This window comes from Halichoerus grypus, chromosome 4 (assembly GCF_964656455.1).
Source record: "Halichoerus grypus chromosome 4, mHalGry1.hap1.1, whole genome shotgun sequence".
NCBI lineage: Eukaryota > Metazoa > Chordata > Mammalia > Carnivora > Phocidae > Halichoerus > Halichoerus grypus.
Genome location: NC_135715.1, coordinates 79,793,360 through 79,810,362, shown reverse-complemented (window position 1 = coordinate 79,810,362; position 17,003 = coordinate 79,793,360). Strand labels below are relative to the sequence as shown.

The 17,003-nt window shown below is 37.9% G+C and overlaps 1 protein-coding gene across 2 annotated transcripts in view; it reads right to left on the bottom strand.

Moving 5' to 3' along the window:
• Positions 1-276: 276 nt before the first annotated feature.
• Positions 277-17,003, bottom strand: part of CPAP (centrosome assembly and centriole elongation protein) — a 48,483-nt gene continuing 31,756 nt past the window's right edge. For both annotated transcript variants that reach the window (XM_036097135.2, XM_036097136.2), the window contains 7 exons: positions 13,611-13,695; positions 9,545-9,609; positions 8,942-9,061; positions 5,193-5,333; positions 5,029-5,113; positions 4,825-4,945; positions 277-2,272 (listed from right to left, as the gene is read on the bottom strand). In XM_036097135.2, coding sequence (XP_035953028.2) covers positions 2,080-2,272; positions 4,825-4,945; positions 5,029-5,113; positions 5,193-5,333; positions 8,942-9,061; positions 9,545-9,609; positions 13,611-13,695 — 810 coding nt within the window. In that variant the 3' untranslated portion in view covers positions 277-2,079. The remainder of the gene's footprint in view (positions 2,273-4,824; positions 4,946-5,028; positions 5,114-5,192; positions 5,334-8,941; positions 9,062-9,544; positions 9,610-13,610; positions 13,696-17,003) is intronic.

The window sequence follows — 17,003 nt, the reverse complement described above, 5'->3', positions numbered from 1 at the left end:
AGTTTGAACATTTAATTAAGCAAAGGTTTTAAATAACGTGCATTTTGTTTTTCAGTTATACAGTGCGGAGCCTCTATATAGCAGCCCAGAAGAAAGTCTTCTGTTATGTGTAAGCCATTTCAGGCTTATTTTTCTTGGCTTGTTCTGCTGCAATAGTGCTGGCCTTTTTTTTTTTCCCTTACATGTTAAACTGTCAGGAACTGTTTGAAAAAGTTAATAAATACTTGCTTTCAAATATTTTCTGATTTTATTTTACAATAATTTCAAAATCAAATATTTTAGGCATGTGAAACAAATGTAGTTCATTTTATTACGAATGTGTATTAAGTTTCAGAAGACAGACCTCAGTACAGTTGAAGACTCCTGTAGTGCCCTTCCCCATTCTCTTCCCTGCAGAGGTGAACATTGTTGTCAACTTGGTGTTTATTATTCTTACATTCTTATTTTACTGCATATGAATGCATCCATAAAGCAAGATACACTACTGCTGTGTATATTTTTTTAATGAGTGTACTACTGCACCTTTAATTTACTATTTGTGCTGTTTATCCATGTTGGTATGCAGAGCTCTATTTTATTCACTCTCACTCTTCTATCCATCTCCGCACATAATTCTGCTGATATTGAGGTTGTTACGTTTTTTCTCAATTACAAATATTCTTCTGTAGTACCCCTTGCGTAATATGTTACGGGTTTTCTAGTATACATACTTAGTAGTGGAACTTACTAGGTCATTAGGTAACTGCTTTCCAAAAAGTGGATTTACTCAATTTACTACCATCGGTAGTCTGAGTTCCTTGGCAATGTGTGGTGTGGCCAGACTGTTATTGGCCTGTATTGATACTAGTATAAAAAAGTATCTCGTTATTTCAATATGTATTCACTGGTTTAATAGTCACTTGTTCGCTTGTTCATATCCTTTGTCCATTTTTCTGTTGAGTTGTTTGTAATTATCTTAACTGATTTGTAGGAATTCTTTATATATTCTGGATATTAATCCTTTGTCAGGTATATATATCTTCTAGTCTGTGGCTCATCTTTTCTCCTTTTTTGTGGTATCTTTGGACACACTTTCCATTCATTTGTCACCTTTTTTAGTTTGCACTGTGTCTCATTTAAAAATCTTTCTCTATCCTGAAGTAATATATGTAACTCCTAATTTGAGAAGTTTGCAACTTCTTTCATATTCAGTTCTTAAATCGCCTAGAATTGATACATTTAGCTTTTTAAAAATGGGAATCATTGCCAATATTACTGTATATTGCACTTATGTGACTATACCAACCTGTAATTATTATGTAAATTGATATGTAGATGACTTGCCCTTCCTTCAAGGACATCTTGCTTCTGTCAGCCTACAGTTTTATAGGTTATAACGTCAAGGTACCTGTAGTTGATCAGTTAATACCAGCTCTAGTTATTTTTCCCACCCCTTCCATTCTCAAGTCTCCCATTTTAACCACTTACTATATACCATCACAGTAAATGTTTTCTCCTCACTATGATTATCTGTACTCACAGAATGAATTCTTCTACCTATTTTGGTGTTTGACCTATCTGTATTCATTCAGTTTTAACTTCCCATTCTATTACAATTAAAGAACCTCTTTAGTAGATAAAATGCTTTAATCTTAGTACTAACTGAACACAGTATATTCTGACTGGAGACATTCTCTTAACTCGAGTAAACTTTCTGTGCAAGTTCTTGTTTAATGGCTGACATGCTTGTGGCAAATCTGTGCTATTGTATTTCTTGTACTTCTTGGCTTTTATAACCATCTTCAATAAAAGTGCCTCATTATTTTTGCAGTCTATACAGTTTATAACAAATAATGCTTTCCTTAGTCATGCATTTAACTGTAGAAAGGTGAACTAAAAATGAAAGCTGTTCTTGTACATTTCAAAGAATATAAAAAGCTATGGCATTTTATTTTACAATCCAAACAATCTTTTCCATTCATATATATACACAACACACACAGTATGTATAAATTAAACCACAGAAACCACAAGAAATGTACATTTTTTAACAAGAAAATCAAGTTAGTGTTATTTCATGATTAGTCATGCACAGGATCATTACAATTTTGTATCCATTAGAACATTACCATCCTTGTCTTTAACCCTTATTCGACCGGATGTATATTTTGTTTCTTGATGACCATTTGTATATACAGTTTTAACAGTGCCATCTGGATATTCCCGTCTCTTGAACTGGGCAGTGTGTAGTTCTCTTTGGCCATTATTAAACTCTATGATTTTGTTGCCATCTCTGTAAATAAAATTTAATTTCTTTAAAATATTAAATATATAACAGGAAAATGATCTAAAAATGGCCTTTTGATTCTGGCAGTTTTTTCCTCTCCTAGAACCTCCATTGGTCCTCTCCTTGCACAATACCTTCTTTGCAAATTCTTTCCACGCTGTTTCTGCTTCAGGCTGATAGCTCCACTGATCAGATTAGCACTTAAATGTGCCCATGAAAAGTTTTTAATAAATTTTTTCACTACAAAATACTTAGGTTTTTTAACTTCACATGTATTCCGCCTCTAAGAAAAATTGGGCATTGTATTAAAATATGGCTTTCAGGGGCGCCTGGGTGACTCAGTCGGTTAAGCGGCTGCCTTCAGCTCAGGTCATGATGCCAGGGTCCTGGGATCAAGTCCCACATTGGGCTCCTTGCTCAGTGGGGAGCCTGCTTCTTCCTCTGCCTGCCGCTCCCCGCTTGTGCGTGTGCGCTCACTCTTTCTCTCACTCTCTCAAATAAAGTCTTTAAAAAAAAAATACGGCTTTCAGTTTTGACCTTTATTCTTTTCACTATGTTTTAGGCAGTCTGAGTGCTTGCTCTTTATCAGGCTGGAGAAGAGGTTTATATCCCTGGGAAGGGCCATAAATCAGACTTAAGACCCATTCTGAAGCAGTGGAACAAAGAAGCTGTTAATCCCAAGTGGACTGCTTGATGTGCGTGCAGGACATTCAAACTGAACCCCTACATCTATCTATAATGTGCCATTAGAAACACAAAGCTAGGCTATAGACTGTGAATCACCACTTGTCAACACAGTGGGGGTTTTTCTATTTTAGTTATTTCTCAAATTTTATGTGAATGTAATGGCTTTGTGCCACATAAGTGTTAGAACTAAAAGCCATTTTGAGAGCCACTGTTTTATCAAGTGCAGCCCCAGGACCAGGGATGACAGCATCTCCCAAGACATTATTAGAAATGCAAATTATTGGCGTGGGGTCCAGCAATCTCCAAATGAACAATTCTTCCAGGTGGTTTTGTTTTTTTTTTTTAAAGATTTTATTTATTTATTTGACAGAGCAAGGGCAGGAACACTAGCAGGGAGAGTGGGAGAGGGAGAAGGAGGCTCCCTACCAAGCAGGGAGCCCGATACGGGGCTCAATCCCAGGACCCTGGGATCAAGACCTGAGCCGAAGGCAGACGCCCAACGACTGAGCCACCCAGGTGCCCCTTCCAGGTGGTTTTAATGCACAGTTAAGTTGAAGAATCACTGCTATAAATAAAAAATGCCAAAATAATTCTGAATGACCTGATATCTGGGATTTGCTTGAATGTAGATGAAAAAAGACTGGCCATTAGTTAATACTTGTTGAAGATGGACAGATGGGTACATGGAGTTTTTCATATCATTTTCTCTACTTTTTATTATAAAAAAATTTCAAACGAGTTAAAAAAAGATGGAAAATTTTCTGAAATTGCTCAAAGTATAATGTACATATAAGATTTTCCTCAAAAAAAAAAAAAAAAGATTTTCCTCAAGTTTTAGGAGAGATTGGTATTTATTTTGTTGAGCACCAGAGAAAGTTTCAAACCATGTTAAGGGAAAATACTACCATGACCATAAGAAGTTCCTACATTATTTGCATTAGTATTTTTACCCCTTTTTTTTTTTTTTTTTTTGCTGACTTTCTAACACACAACTCAAGTTAGTTAAATGCATGCACACCTAGGAGAGGAGGGTGCAAACTAAGTAGGATGGTGGATCTGACAAACCTTCATGGTTTTAATTAAAATGGTGACTACAAGAAGCTCTGTATTGTGGATTGAAGAAGTCACTAAGAAGAAGTCTCTAACTTCAAGAAATATAACACTCAGAAAGATAAAGAAGTTGCTATTTTAAAGAAGTGAGTGAGGGAGGCCCGAGGAATAAAATACTAATCAGGAAGGGACAGGGAGATCCAGCAAATCAAAATAGAAGAGACACAGTCTAATTCAGATAGTGCCATCATTGTTCGTCATTGCTCTTTAAAAACTGATAGGGCGGCTTTCCTTCTTTGTGTCTTATTCACTGTTTTCAAATTTCACCAAATTTTTTTTTTTTAAGATTTTATTTATTTGAGAGAGAGAGCAATAGAGAGAGCATGAGCAGTGGGAAGGGGCAGAGGGAGAGGGAGAAGCAGGCTCCACCCTGAGCAGGGAGCCTGACGCGGGGCTCCATCCCAGGACCCTGGCATCATGAACTGAGCCGAAGGCAGATGCTTAACTGACTGAGCCACCCAGGCGCCCCACCAAATTTATTTCTGTACAAATACTTGCCATTCCCTTTTTGTGAAGTACTGTAGAGACTCCCTTTAGGTTTCTAGGCTACAGACTAAGTATTAGAACCTATATGTCTCTAAGTTCTAAACTCCAAAATGCTGAACTCTTTTCACCTGCTCTCAAAGTGTGTATCTATACTCACTACTAAACTTACTGAAATTCTGAATGACTTATATAAATATTTTAAGATTTTAAAAATTCACTTGGAAATACAAGTTGAAAATAGGCAAATCTAGAAGCAAATTTAACATATAACATACCTTTGTACTCTTACAATTGTACCATCTGGAAAAATGCTTTCTTTTTGTCCATCAGGAAATAGGTTTTTGATTGTCTGGTCAGGAAATGTGATTTCTTTTCTCCCATCTGGGAAATGTTTCTCTGTTTAAAAAAGGTTACTGTAAGTATTTTATTTTTAAAGAAAGGAAAGTATTTAATTAGGAGAGGGCAGAGCAAGTTTTTACCTATTTGTCCACTTGAGAAATGTAAGATTTCTAATCCTTCTGGATAAGTAGTGTGAGTAGTCTGGGCAGATGCATAGTAGTAGATCTGTAAAGACACAAAGTCAGTATGTGTTTTCTCTAGAGATGTTTAAGCCATGGAGAAAAACAATGCTAGGGAAACTTACCACTCTCTCATCTGGCATGACCTGCTTCACATCACCATTAAAGAAAGTGACGGTGACAGTCTTCCCATCTGCACTCACTTCTTTCTGAGTTCCATTTGGAAACAATATAACATGGCACCCATTCTTATAAACCTTTTCTATCTACAAAAAAAGAGAAACAAGATTATCAATAGGAGAGATTTCCTCCTGATACCACATGACAAAAATATCCCTAATTCTCCTTCAAATTACCTTTGAAATCTTTCATAATTAAAGGCAAAAACATTGTCTCAAAAATATTGTCTCCAAGTATCAACATATCACCATTCTTATGTCACCTATTCACCCAAAACAAACTCATTTTTTGCTGAGTTTTCTTTTTATTAAGTATAGTTGACACACAATATTTGTTTCAGGTGTACAACATAGTGATTTTACAAGTCTATATGTTATGCTGTGCTCACCACAAGTGTAGCTACCATCTGTCACCAGAAAATGCTATTATGGTATCATCGACCATATTCCCTATGCTGCACCTTTCATCCCCATGACTTACTCATTCCATAACTAGAAACCTGTATCTCCCACTCCCCTTGACCCATTTTGTCCATACCCCCACCTCCCCCAATGGCAACCATTAGTTTGTTCTCTGTATTTATAGGTCTGATTCTGCTTTTGGTTTATTCATTTGATTTTTTTTAGATTCCACGTGAAATCATATGGTACTTAGTCTGACTTACTTCCGTTAGCATAATACCATCTAAGTATATCCATGTTGTAACAAATGGCAAGATCTCATCCTTTTTTATGGCTGTGTAATATTCCAGTGTGTGTGTGTACACACATCTTCCTTACCCCTTTGTCTATCAGTGTACACTTAGGTTGCTTCCATACCTTGACTATTGTAAATAATGTTGCAACAAACATAAGGGCACATACATCTTTCTGAATTAGTGTTTTTGTTTCCTTTGGGTAAATACCCAGTAGTGGAATTACTGAATCATGGTATTTCTATTTTAACTTTTTGAGGAACCTCCATACTGTTTTTCCAGAGTGGCTGCACCAGTTTGCATTCCCATCAACAGTGTGCAGTGTTCCTTTTCCCCCACATTCTCACTAACACTTGTTATTTCTTGTCTTTTTTTATTTTAGCCATTCTGACAGGTGTGACGTGATAGCTCATTGTGGCTTTGATTTGCATTTTCCTGATTAGTGATGTTGAGCATCTTTTCATGTGTCTGTTGGTCATCTGTATGTCTTCTTTGGAAAAATGTCTGTTGGAGTCCTCTGCCCATTTCTTAATTGGATTGTTTTTTGGGTGTTGAGTCGTTTAAGTTCTTCATATATTTTGGATACTAACACCTTATCAGAGATGTCATTTGCAAGTATCTTCTCCCATTCAGTAAGCTGCCTTTTTGTTTTATTGATGGCTTCCTTTGCTATGCGCAAAAGCTTTTTATTTTGGTGTAGTCCCAATAGTTTTGCTTTTGTTTCTCTTGTCTTAGAAGACCTATCTTGAAAAATGTTGCTATAGCTGATGTCAAAGAGGTTACTGCCTGTGCTCTTTTGTATTTTTATAGTTTCAGGTCTCACATTTAGGTCTTCAATCCATTTTGAGTTTGTTTTTGTGTATAGTATAAGAAAGTGGTTCAGTTTCATTCTTTTGCAGGTAGCTGTCCAGTTTTTCTAATACCATTTATTGAAGAGACTGTCTTTTTCCCATTGTATATTCTTGCCTCCTTTGTCATAGATTAATTGACCATAAGAGCATGGATTTAGGGGCGCCTGGATGGCTCAGGTGGTTAAGCATCTGCCTTCAGCTTAGGTCATGATCCCAGAATCCTGGGATTGAGCCCCACATCGGGCTCCCTGCTTGGTGGGGAGTCTGCTTCTCCCTCTCCCTCTGCTGCTCGCCCTGCTTGTGCTTGCCCTCTCTCTGTCTCTCTCTGTGTGTGTCAAATAAATAAATAAAATCTTTAAAATAAAACAACAACAACAACAAAAAACCCGTCCTCTTTAAAAAAAAAAAAAAAGCATGACCTCTCTATTCTGTCCCATTGATCTATGTGTCTATTTTTGTGTCAGTACCATACTGTTCTATTATTACAGCTTTGTAATATAACTCGAAGTCTGGGATTATTTCTTTTGTAATTGCTTTCGGTATTCACGGTCTTTTGTGATTCCCATACAAATTTTAGTATTATTCTAGTTTTGTGAAAAATGCTGTTGCCATTTTGATAGGGATTGCACTGAATCTGTAGATAGCTTTGGGTAGTATGGACATTGTAACAATATTAATTCTTCCAATCCATGAGCATGGAGTATCTTTGTATTTGTTTGTGTCATCTTCAATTTCTTTTTTACTGAGTTTTTTTTAAAGTAAACTGCAGGTATCACTTCATATGTAAAACACTTCAATTGATTTCAGGATAGGTTTTAACATAACCAAATCATTACTGCCCCTAACAAACTGTAACTCCTTCATCATATTGTAACCCTCTATGTTGTTTCCCCTGAATTCACAAAATAGACTTTTTACAGTTTATTTGAATCAGGATCAAAACAAGGTCCACACACAACACTTGATGACATGTCCCTTAAATCTCAACCTTTAACATTCACCTCCCTGCCCCCTTTTTAGTGATGATTACTTATTGAAAGAACTAGGTCACTGAACATGTAAAATTTCCCACATTCTGGATTTGGTTGACTGCTTTCCAATCATGGTGTCATTTAACATGTTCTCGTACCCCCTATACTTCCTGGGAAAAACTAGTAGTTACATCTAGAGGTGTGAATAAAGCCTGGTTGAATTATTCTAACAAGAATACTTTCTACGAACTGCTGAGAGCTGCTTATGGCTACACATTCAGAAGTGCAGTATGCGACTGTCCTCATGACCACAAGACCGACTGGGTCACATCAGTTAGATCTGCCATGAAGCCCCATCAACCTCTCATCTAGGAGTTCAGTGCTTATTCATGACTACTGCCTAGATCCCTTATTTCATTAGAGACTGCACAGTGATGACTCAAATTTTCTCATTCCTTTTCCATTTATCCACAGAATTCTTCTAAAGAAAACCTTTTCCCACCAACGATTTGTTACACGAAAGCAGAATTGGTACAAGAAAAGTCTACAACTTCTTCCTTTGTTATTCTTTTGTCCCTCCCTCATTCCTCAAGACTAGCAGTGAACTTTGGCCTTATAATTTCAATTAAAATAAATCAAATAAAGCTTTGTGGAGAAGTAAATTTTCTATAAACCTGAGGAAAACTTACCTCATCCCCTCCCTGCTAACAAACCTATTTATGTCCCTTCCCTTTTCATTCTTTCTTCTAGCTGGAACACCCAGCCAGGCAGTATCCTGCTCAAAACCTTTCCTAAGCACAAAAGTAGAACTGTGAGCTGGAGATAGACAGAAAGGCTGCAGGAAGGGTAAAGCATTGAACAGAGGCTTTTAAAAAGTACCAAGATGACAAAGGCTTTTTAGCTATGTTTAGAGGAAGAACAGTTTAAACAAAGGAAGTGTAATTCCTTTGTAATTTGCTGTATCTCTAAACTAGAAATGGCAACTAAACGCATGTGTGTGTCAAGCATTTTTAGAGGAGTCCAAATGCTCAAGCTAAGGTCACACTCCAAGGAACTATAGTTCTTAAGCCCCCTCTACAGTCTGAAAGATCAATTAACTTAGAATGTAAGTGTTCCAACTCTACTTTAACCTATATTAATTTCTTATAGTATTCATTATTTTTAAAAAATTTTTTAACCTTTCCATCAGGATGACTGATTTCTCCCTGAATTTCTTCTTTTTCCTCCTTTTCGTCGTCCTTTTTACACTCAGGATCTGGGAAGTCCACTGGTTCAGGGGCCTCCCTGGGTGAGGCAGTCTGCAAGGAGAAGATGCGTTCTTTTTATCTGTCCTAAAGGACATGTAATCACATTTCAAACAGCTAAAACTTACATTTATTTCCAAATGCCAGATTCTACTCTTATAGGATTTGATGACTAGAAGTTGGTGTTATATAAAAAACATTCACAATGTTAAGTAAAAAAAAACCTCCTTTATAGGGGTGCCTGGGTGGGTCAGTTGGTTAAGCGTCCGACTCTTGGTTTCAGCTCAGGTCATGATCTCAGTGTTGTAAGATCGAGCTGCACGTCAGGCTCTGCGCTTAGCGCAGAGCCTGCTTGAGATTCAATCTCTCCCTCTCCCTCTGTCCCTTCCCCCACACAAGAGCTCTCTCTTAAATAAATGAATAAAATCTTTTTAAAAACCTCCTTTATAAATGGTTTAGAAACTTAAATCAGTTAACTAAGCAATTTTAAGCCTGAGTAATCTATGCTTAAATATATAAAAATATAAAGAGATTTACTTGTCCCTTATCCGAACTGCCTAAATCACGAGGAGGCACAGGCTTGGATCTTCGAGATGGATTACCTGTTAGAATATAATTGTCAAGAGTTAATTTTCAGATTTAATTGAAATTTTTAAGTTTACTTAATATTATGGTCAAACATTTCCTTAGTTCATATCCCTTTGTGAACTACTGTCCTTTACCCATTAAGTAAGGAATTTTTAATATTTTTCTTCACCAATTCATAGGAGTTTATTATATAAGTTCAAATATTTAATAGGCACTTAAATCTGTGTGACCAAGACAGACAAGGACAATATCTATTTTTTGAGAGTTTACAATCTGGAAGAAGAGACAGGTGTTCAACTAACCTAACAGATGAACCCAAAGGTATTTTGGAGATAATCACAAGGACTTTAGTTAGAGGCTTAGGTGTGGGGTAGATATAATAGAGGCATCCAAGAAGACAAATAGAATTTTGCTTAACAAAATAACTGGGCATTTCATTAAAATCCAGGCCTAATTGCTGTGGTCTAGAAGAAAACAGGGAAGGAGCTCTATGACACTGGTCTTGGCAATAATTTCTTGATACCAAAAGCACAAGCAACAAAAGCAAAAATCAACAAATCAAAACTCAAAAGCTTCTGTACAGCAAAAGAAATAATCAACAAAATGAAAAGGCAACCTACAGAATGGGAAAACTTTTGCAGACCATATATCAGATAAGGGATTAATATCCAAAATACAGAAAGAACTCCTATAACTCAGTAACAAAAAAAAAAATATGATTGAAAAATGGGCAAAGGAAAAAATAGACATTTTTCCAAAGAAGACATCCAAATGGCCAACAGTACATGAAAAGATGCTGAACATCACTAATTATCCAGGAAATGCAAATCAAAACCACAAGATACCACTTCGCAGCTGCCAGAAAGGCTATCATCAAGAAGACAGGAGATAAGTATTCGCAAGGATGTGGAGAAAAGGAAATCCTTGTGCACCGTTGGTGGGCATGTTAAACTGGTTCACCCACTATAGAAAACAATATGGAGGTTCCTCAAAAAATTAAAAATAGACCTACCATATGATCCAGCTATGCCACTTCAGAGTACACACCCAAAGGAAATGAAAACAGGGATATTGAAGCCCATGTTTACTGCAGCATGACTCACAATAGCCAAGATATGGAAACAACCTAAGTGCCCATCAGCATATGAATGAATAAAGAATATGTGATATATATACACAATGGAATATTATTTTGCCATGAGAGAGAAGGACATAACTTGCAGTAACATGGATGGACTTTGAGGACATTATGCTAAGTGAGGTAAGTCAGACAGAGAAAGACAAATACTGTATGATTTCACTTATATGTGAAATCCAAAGAGGCCTAACTTTTTGTAAAAAGAGAGTGAAGTGGTGGATACCAAGAGGTAGGAGTTTGGGGGAGAAGGGGCGATGTTGTTTAAGGGTAGAAACTTGCAACAAGTAGTAAATAAGTCCTAGAGAGCTAATGCACAGTATAGTGAATATAGATAATACTGTATTACAATCAACAAATTTGCTAAGAAACTAGATCTTAAATTCTCCAACCACTAAGAAGATTTAACTATGTGTTATACAAAAAAAAAAAAAAAAAAAGATACAACTATGTGATGTAATACAGGTGCTATTTATCACTACATTGGCAATCATAACATATAAATATATCAACATATCATACATCTTAAATTTATACAATGTTATACATTGAATACATTTCAATAAAAAAGATAAAGAGTTTTGGTTCATCAAAAGGTAAGAGTAAAAAGGCAGGCCACAGACTGTAAGAAGATATCTGCAATGTGTTAACTGTTAAAAGATTATGATGGGGGAAGAGGAAATGCCCCCATAAACCAATAAAGAAAAAGACAAACAACAGCACAGAATGAGTAAAAGACCTGATCAATTTTTCTCAAAAGAGGGAGTCTAAATAGCTAGTAAATATAGGCAAAGATATTCAACCATTTCAAAACTATAATGAGATAGGGGCGCCTGGGTGGCTCAGTCGGTTAAGCGTCTGCCTTCAGCTCAGGTCATGATCCCAGGGTCCTGGGATCGAGCCCCGCATCGGGCTCCCTGCTCCGCGGGAAGCCTGCTTCTCCCTCTCCCACTCCCCCTGCTTGTGTTCCCTCTCTCGCTGTGTCTCTGTCAAATAAATAAATAAAATCTTTAAAAAAAAAAAAAACTATAATGAGATAGTGTTGCATCCCTACCAGACTGGCAAAAATTTAAGTCTGACAATACCAAGTATCATCAAGGTGTGGAACAATGCAAGCGCTTACATTACATTGCTGGTTAGACAGTAAAATCATTTTGGAAAATGTTTTGCAAAATCTATGAATGTTAGAGATATTCTTACTGATTACCCAGTAATTCCAGTACATGCCTTGGAGAAATGAATGTATATACCAGAAATGTTTAAGAATGTTCATAGCATCACTGCTTAACATCCCAAATTTAAAAAAAAAAAAAATTTAATCATCAACAGAATAGTCAACTGTAATATATTCATAAACATTCAAACTGCCTTGCAGTTTTTGAAAATTTTAGTGAACTAGAGTTGCAGATCAATATGACTCTCAAAAACAATGTACAGTAAAAGAAGACATACAGTATAACTATTGGAACACATACAGTATAACTATTCAGAAAGTTCGAAAACAAAACATTTTTTAGGGCTGCACCTATGAGAGTAGAAACTACAAAGAGAAGCAATGTAATATGATCACAGAGGGGACAGCCCTGGGGTGCTGCTACTCTATTTCTTTATCTAGCTGGTAGTTATCTAAGTATGTCCTTTATAATTGTCAAACTGCATGTTATATCCACTTTTCTAAATTTAGTTCATGAAAATAATTTCTAAAAATTCCAGGTAAAAACCCAGTTGTGAAAACAAATGTTCATAAGAGAAAACAGTGTATTTGTGACCTAAGGATTGAGAAAGATTTCTTAAAGTCATAAAGATTGATAAATTCAATAATAAAAGGAAAAACAGGGGCACCTGGGTGGCTCAGACGGTTAAGCCTCTGACTCTTGGTTTCTGCTCAGGTCATGATCTCAGGGTCTTGAGATGGAGTCCCACAAGGGGCTCCCTGCTCAGCAGGGAGTCTGCTTCCCCACCTCTCTCCTTCTGCCCCTCCCCCCTTGCGTACTCTCTCTCTCTAAAATAAATAAATAAATCTTAAAAAAAAAAGGAAAACATGCACATAAAAAACACAAACCGAAAAGCTAAACCCAGAACTGGGAGAAAATATTAGCAGTGCTTGTAACTGAGAAAGGATTAGTATGAAGAAGAACTTCAATAAGGAGAAACCTCACCTCCCTATAAAGTTTTAAACAGGCCAAAGAAATGAACAGGCAATTCACAAAAGAGGAAACCCAAATGCCCACTAAATATACAAAGAGATGCTCACACAACCTTATCAGTAATCAGGGAAATGCTGATTACTAACCCACCATTTCACACCCATCTGACTGGCCACAACTTCAGTCTGACCAGGTGAAGGGTAAGCACAAAAGCATATTCTGCTGATGGTAAAAAAAAATGGCAAAACCACTTTGCAGAACAAAGGGAAAACCTCCTACAGCACAAGCCTGGTATGACCCAGCATCCTACTCTTGGTACGTGTCTTAGAGAAACTCACAGGACAGGTAAGTTCTGCAGCCCTATTCATTCTATTGACAAACTGGGGAAAAGCATGAACTCCATCAACAGGAAAACTCAACTGTAACAAATATACATGGAATCTGTAGCTATTAAAATCAATAAACTAGAGTTTATATGTATTAATGGGAGTATCAAAATATTGAGAGAAAACAAATTATAGAGGGATACATAGAAACAATACTATATTGATTTATGGACACAATGTAGTAAAAGAATGAAAAACAAGCAAAGGAATGTTGTCAGGGTGGAAATAGGTAGGGGAGTAGAATACACAAGGGCTTTAATGATATTTACAATGTTTTATTTCTTAAATTGGGTGTAAATTCTCTATTCTTTAAATTCCTTAAGTATTTTATAAAGGTAATTTCTTACCTTGTGTCGGCAAATGATTTTTCTTGTATTTTTCTACCTGGGTTCCTGAAGAAATTTGACTCTTTGGTAATCGAAATGATGAATTCTATAGTATGAGATAATTTTGAATATAAAATTAGTGTTGGTCTACACATTAGTACAATGAATGAAACTAAAACTCAGTTTGCAATGAAAATGGGTTAAGTTTGTTCATTTATGTTGTTTTCATTTATCACTACAGGTCAGAGGGAACAAGCTATTATTTAGGAATGAACTATACACACACCCCACCTTTAGAAATACAGCTGACCCTGAACAACACTGGGCGGGGGGGTTAGCGGCAGTGACCCCCCACATACACACACTTGAAAATCCATGTGTAACTTTTGACTCCCCCAAAATGTGACTACTAACAGCCTACTGTGTTGGCTGGAAGCCTTCCTGACAACATAAGCAGCAGATTAACACATATTTTGTATGTCCTATGTATTATATACTGTATTCTTACAATAAAGTCAGGTAGAGCAAAGAAAATGTTATTAAAATCTTAAGGAAGGGAAAATATATTTACAGTACTGTACTGTATTTATTGAAAAAATATGCATACAAGTGGACCCGCACAGTTCAAACACATGGTTTTATATGGTTCAAAGGTCAACCATATATTCATTCTTCAAGTGAGGGCCTAACAGACAACATAAAATGAAACAGTTTTCTGTGATTGTTACCAGAGTAGCCAAAGAAGAGGGCAGGAACTCAACATCAGCAAAACCCCTTTATCTCAACCTCTCCTGTGAACACACCCCTTACCATCTTGCTCTCACCTTGAGCCCTAGCTCCCCACTGAGAAGATGGCTCACCACAGCCCCCTTCCAGAGACAGAAGTTTCTCACCCTCAGAACTCACACCCCTAGGTTTAGGGGTAAGGTAGAGGTCTTCCTTGCTCCCCGTCACCACTTCCAATAAATCTCTCTCCTCCCTAACCACCCCTGCCCCAGGTCTGCGTCTCATGTCCATGACTCATCCACCATGTAGCCCCCTTGCCTTAGCTTCTGTTTCCTGCCCTACTCCATCCTACCTCAGTCATGCATGCCAAGGGGCAAACTCTAGAACTAGCCATTATCAATATCTGCAATTATCAGTAACTGCAAAGATCTCAATTTCGAAGCCCTCCAAGCTAGAATGTGGGGCATTCTACAAAATAATTAGCCTGGTCTATTCAAAAAGCCAATGCCATTTAATAAAATGCTAAAGTACTAAAGGGTAAGATGCCATGATTTCTCCAATTAGCTTCAAATGGTCCAGCAAAATACATATACACAAGTGGTAAAATGTTAACAGTGGTCGTATCTAGGTGACTATTCAGGTGTTCATCACACTATTCTTTCAAATTTCTGTTTGGGGAAGCTGTTATAATAAAACATTTGGGGAAGAGGCGAGAATTCCACTTTCTTCTGACTGCCACATCCTATCCTTCCAGCTCACTCCTCTAACACCCTAACTCCACCAATGCGTACAGCCTCCAGGGCCCTACAATTCACTGATCCATACAGATTTTCTATGTCCCTCAAAACCGTATAGCCTTTACGCCCTTCTTGTGCAGCTTAAATCATGGTTCACTACAGTTACTCTGGCTGCATATACCGTTGACTCCCATGCCCCTCACCCACTTTGGGTATTCACCTGCATGACCACACCTCTTCTAAAATATAACTCTCCACCACCCTACAACCAAAAAGCTGAACAAGAAAATAATACAAACAATTCTCACTTGAAATGTATGATCTCTAACCTACATTGGCCCCCAAAGCAGCCCAGGAATCAGGCTACACTTCCCCAGTCCCTTTGCTTTCCACTCCCTTAGACGACAATGTCACACTTTCTCCCATCTCCTCAAACCTCCTACACTTCTCCATCCTCACTCTCAGCTGATGACCAAGCTTCCTACTTCACTGACAATGTGAAGGTATTAGGAGGGAACTTCCCGCCAGCAGACACCACACATCGAGCCCAGGGCTACACCTTCCACATTCTGCTATCGGGCACGTGCTGTCTATGTTCCTGGCCAAGTCCAGCCGCCCACCCGCCCTTCATTCCCTAAATCCCCTCGCCTCTCACTTATAAACATTGCTTCAACAATTCTCCCACTTTCTCCGGCATCAGCATTTTCCTCTTTACTGAATCAATCCTACCAATACACAAACACTTGTTAATTTTCCCATTAAAAAAAACAAAAACAACTTTCCTTACAGCCACCACCCCATCTCTTTACATTTACTGCAAAACCTCTCCCACAAGCTTCTTATACTGTCTGAAACGTCTCTTTTATCCAGTCAGGCTTTTATCTTCAACGCATCCCTACTTGGTAAACCTAATGACTGTCAGCGCTCATCTAATTTAGCAGCAGCCTTTGACACCGCTGGCCACTCTCTTCTCCTAGAAGTCCTTTCTTTTCTTGGTTCTCAGGACACCACACTGGCCTCCTTTACTCTATCCTCTCTGGCTAACCATTCTCCTCATCCCATCTTCTCACACTCTGGCTCAGTGTGTGGATCTCTTCACTACCCACACTTTTCAGCGTTGATGATCTCTGCCAGCCCAAAGCTTTACCACACATCCTGATGAACCCCAAACTTCTAGCTTCAACCTAACCTTCTCCTGATATGTGCATAACTGCCCAGTTAACATCTCCACGTTTTCAAACTTCTCCTCCAAACTTCTCCAGTTAACTTCTCCACAGGCATTTCTAAAGCTGAGATCCTAATATCCATGCCCCCAAGAAATAAATACATGCTCTCTTCTTGTGTCTTACAATAAATGGAAACCCTATTATGCCAAAACACTACAATAAACTTGGAAACTATTTTTGACACCTTCCTGGCTGTCATACCCCATATCCAGCTCATCAATAAATCCCGTCCACAGCCCTCCACTGCTGCTCCCCCAGTCTTAAGCCACTGTTCTCTCTGGTATGAATTACTCCAACGGTCTCCTAACTGGTGTTCCGAATTGTGTGTATGCCCCTCCACTCCCTGTTCAGTCTACAGTAGACAGGAGACAAAGTAAGCTTACTAAAACAAAAGATTAAGTCAACTCCAATCATAGCCCTCCAAGTGCTCCCCTTCTCAGAGGAAACACCCAAGGGCTTACAGGAACTGATTAAGGCCCTAAGGTACTCTGCACCCAGCTCCCTCTGTCACATCTCTGGTCGCATCCCCTACCGTTCTCCCCACTTACTCTGCTCTAGCTCCACCAGCCTCAGGCCATGCTCATGCTCAGGCCCACCAGGCAGAGAGCCCCTGGGCCTCGGGCTCCTCTCGGGCTCTGCTCTCACCCAGGCTTATCTGCACCCCTTTATTATATTTATATTTAATATATAATAATTATACATATTTAAATTAATATATTTAATAA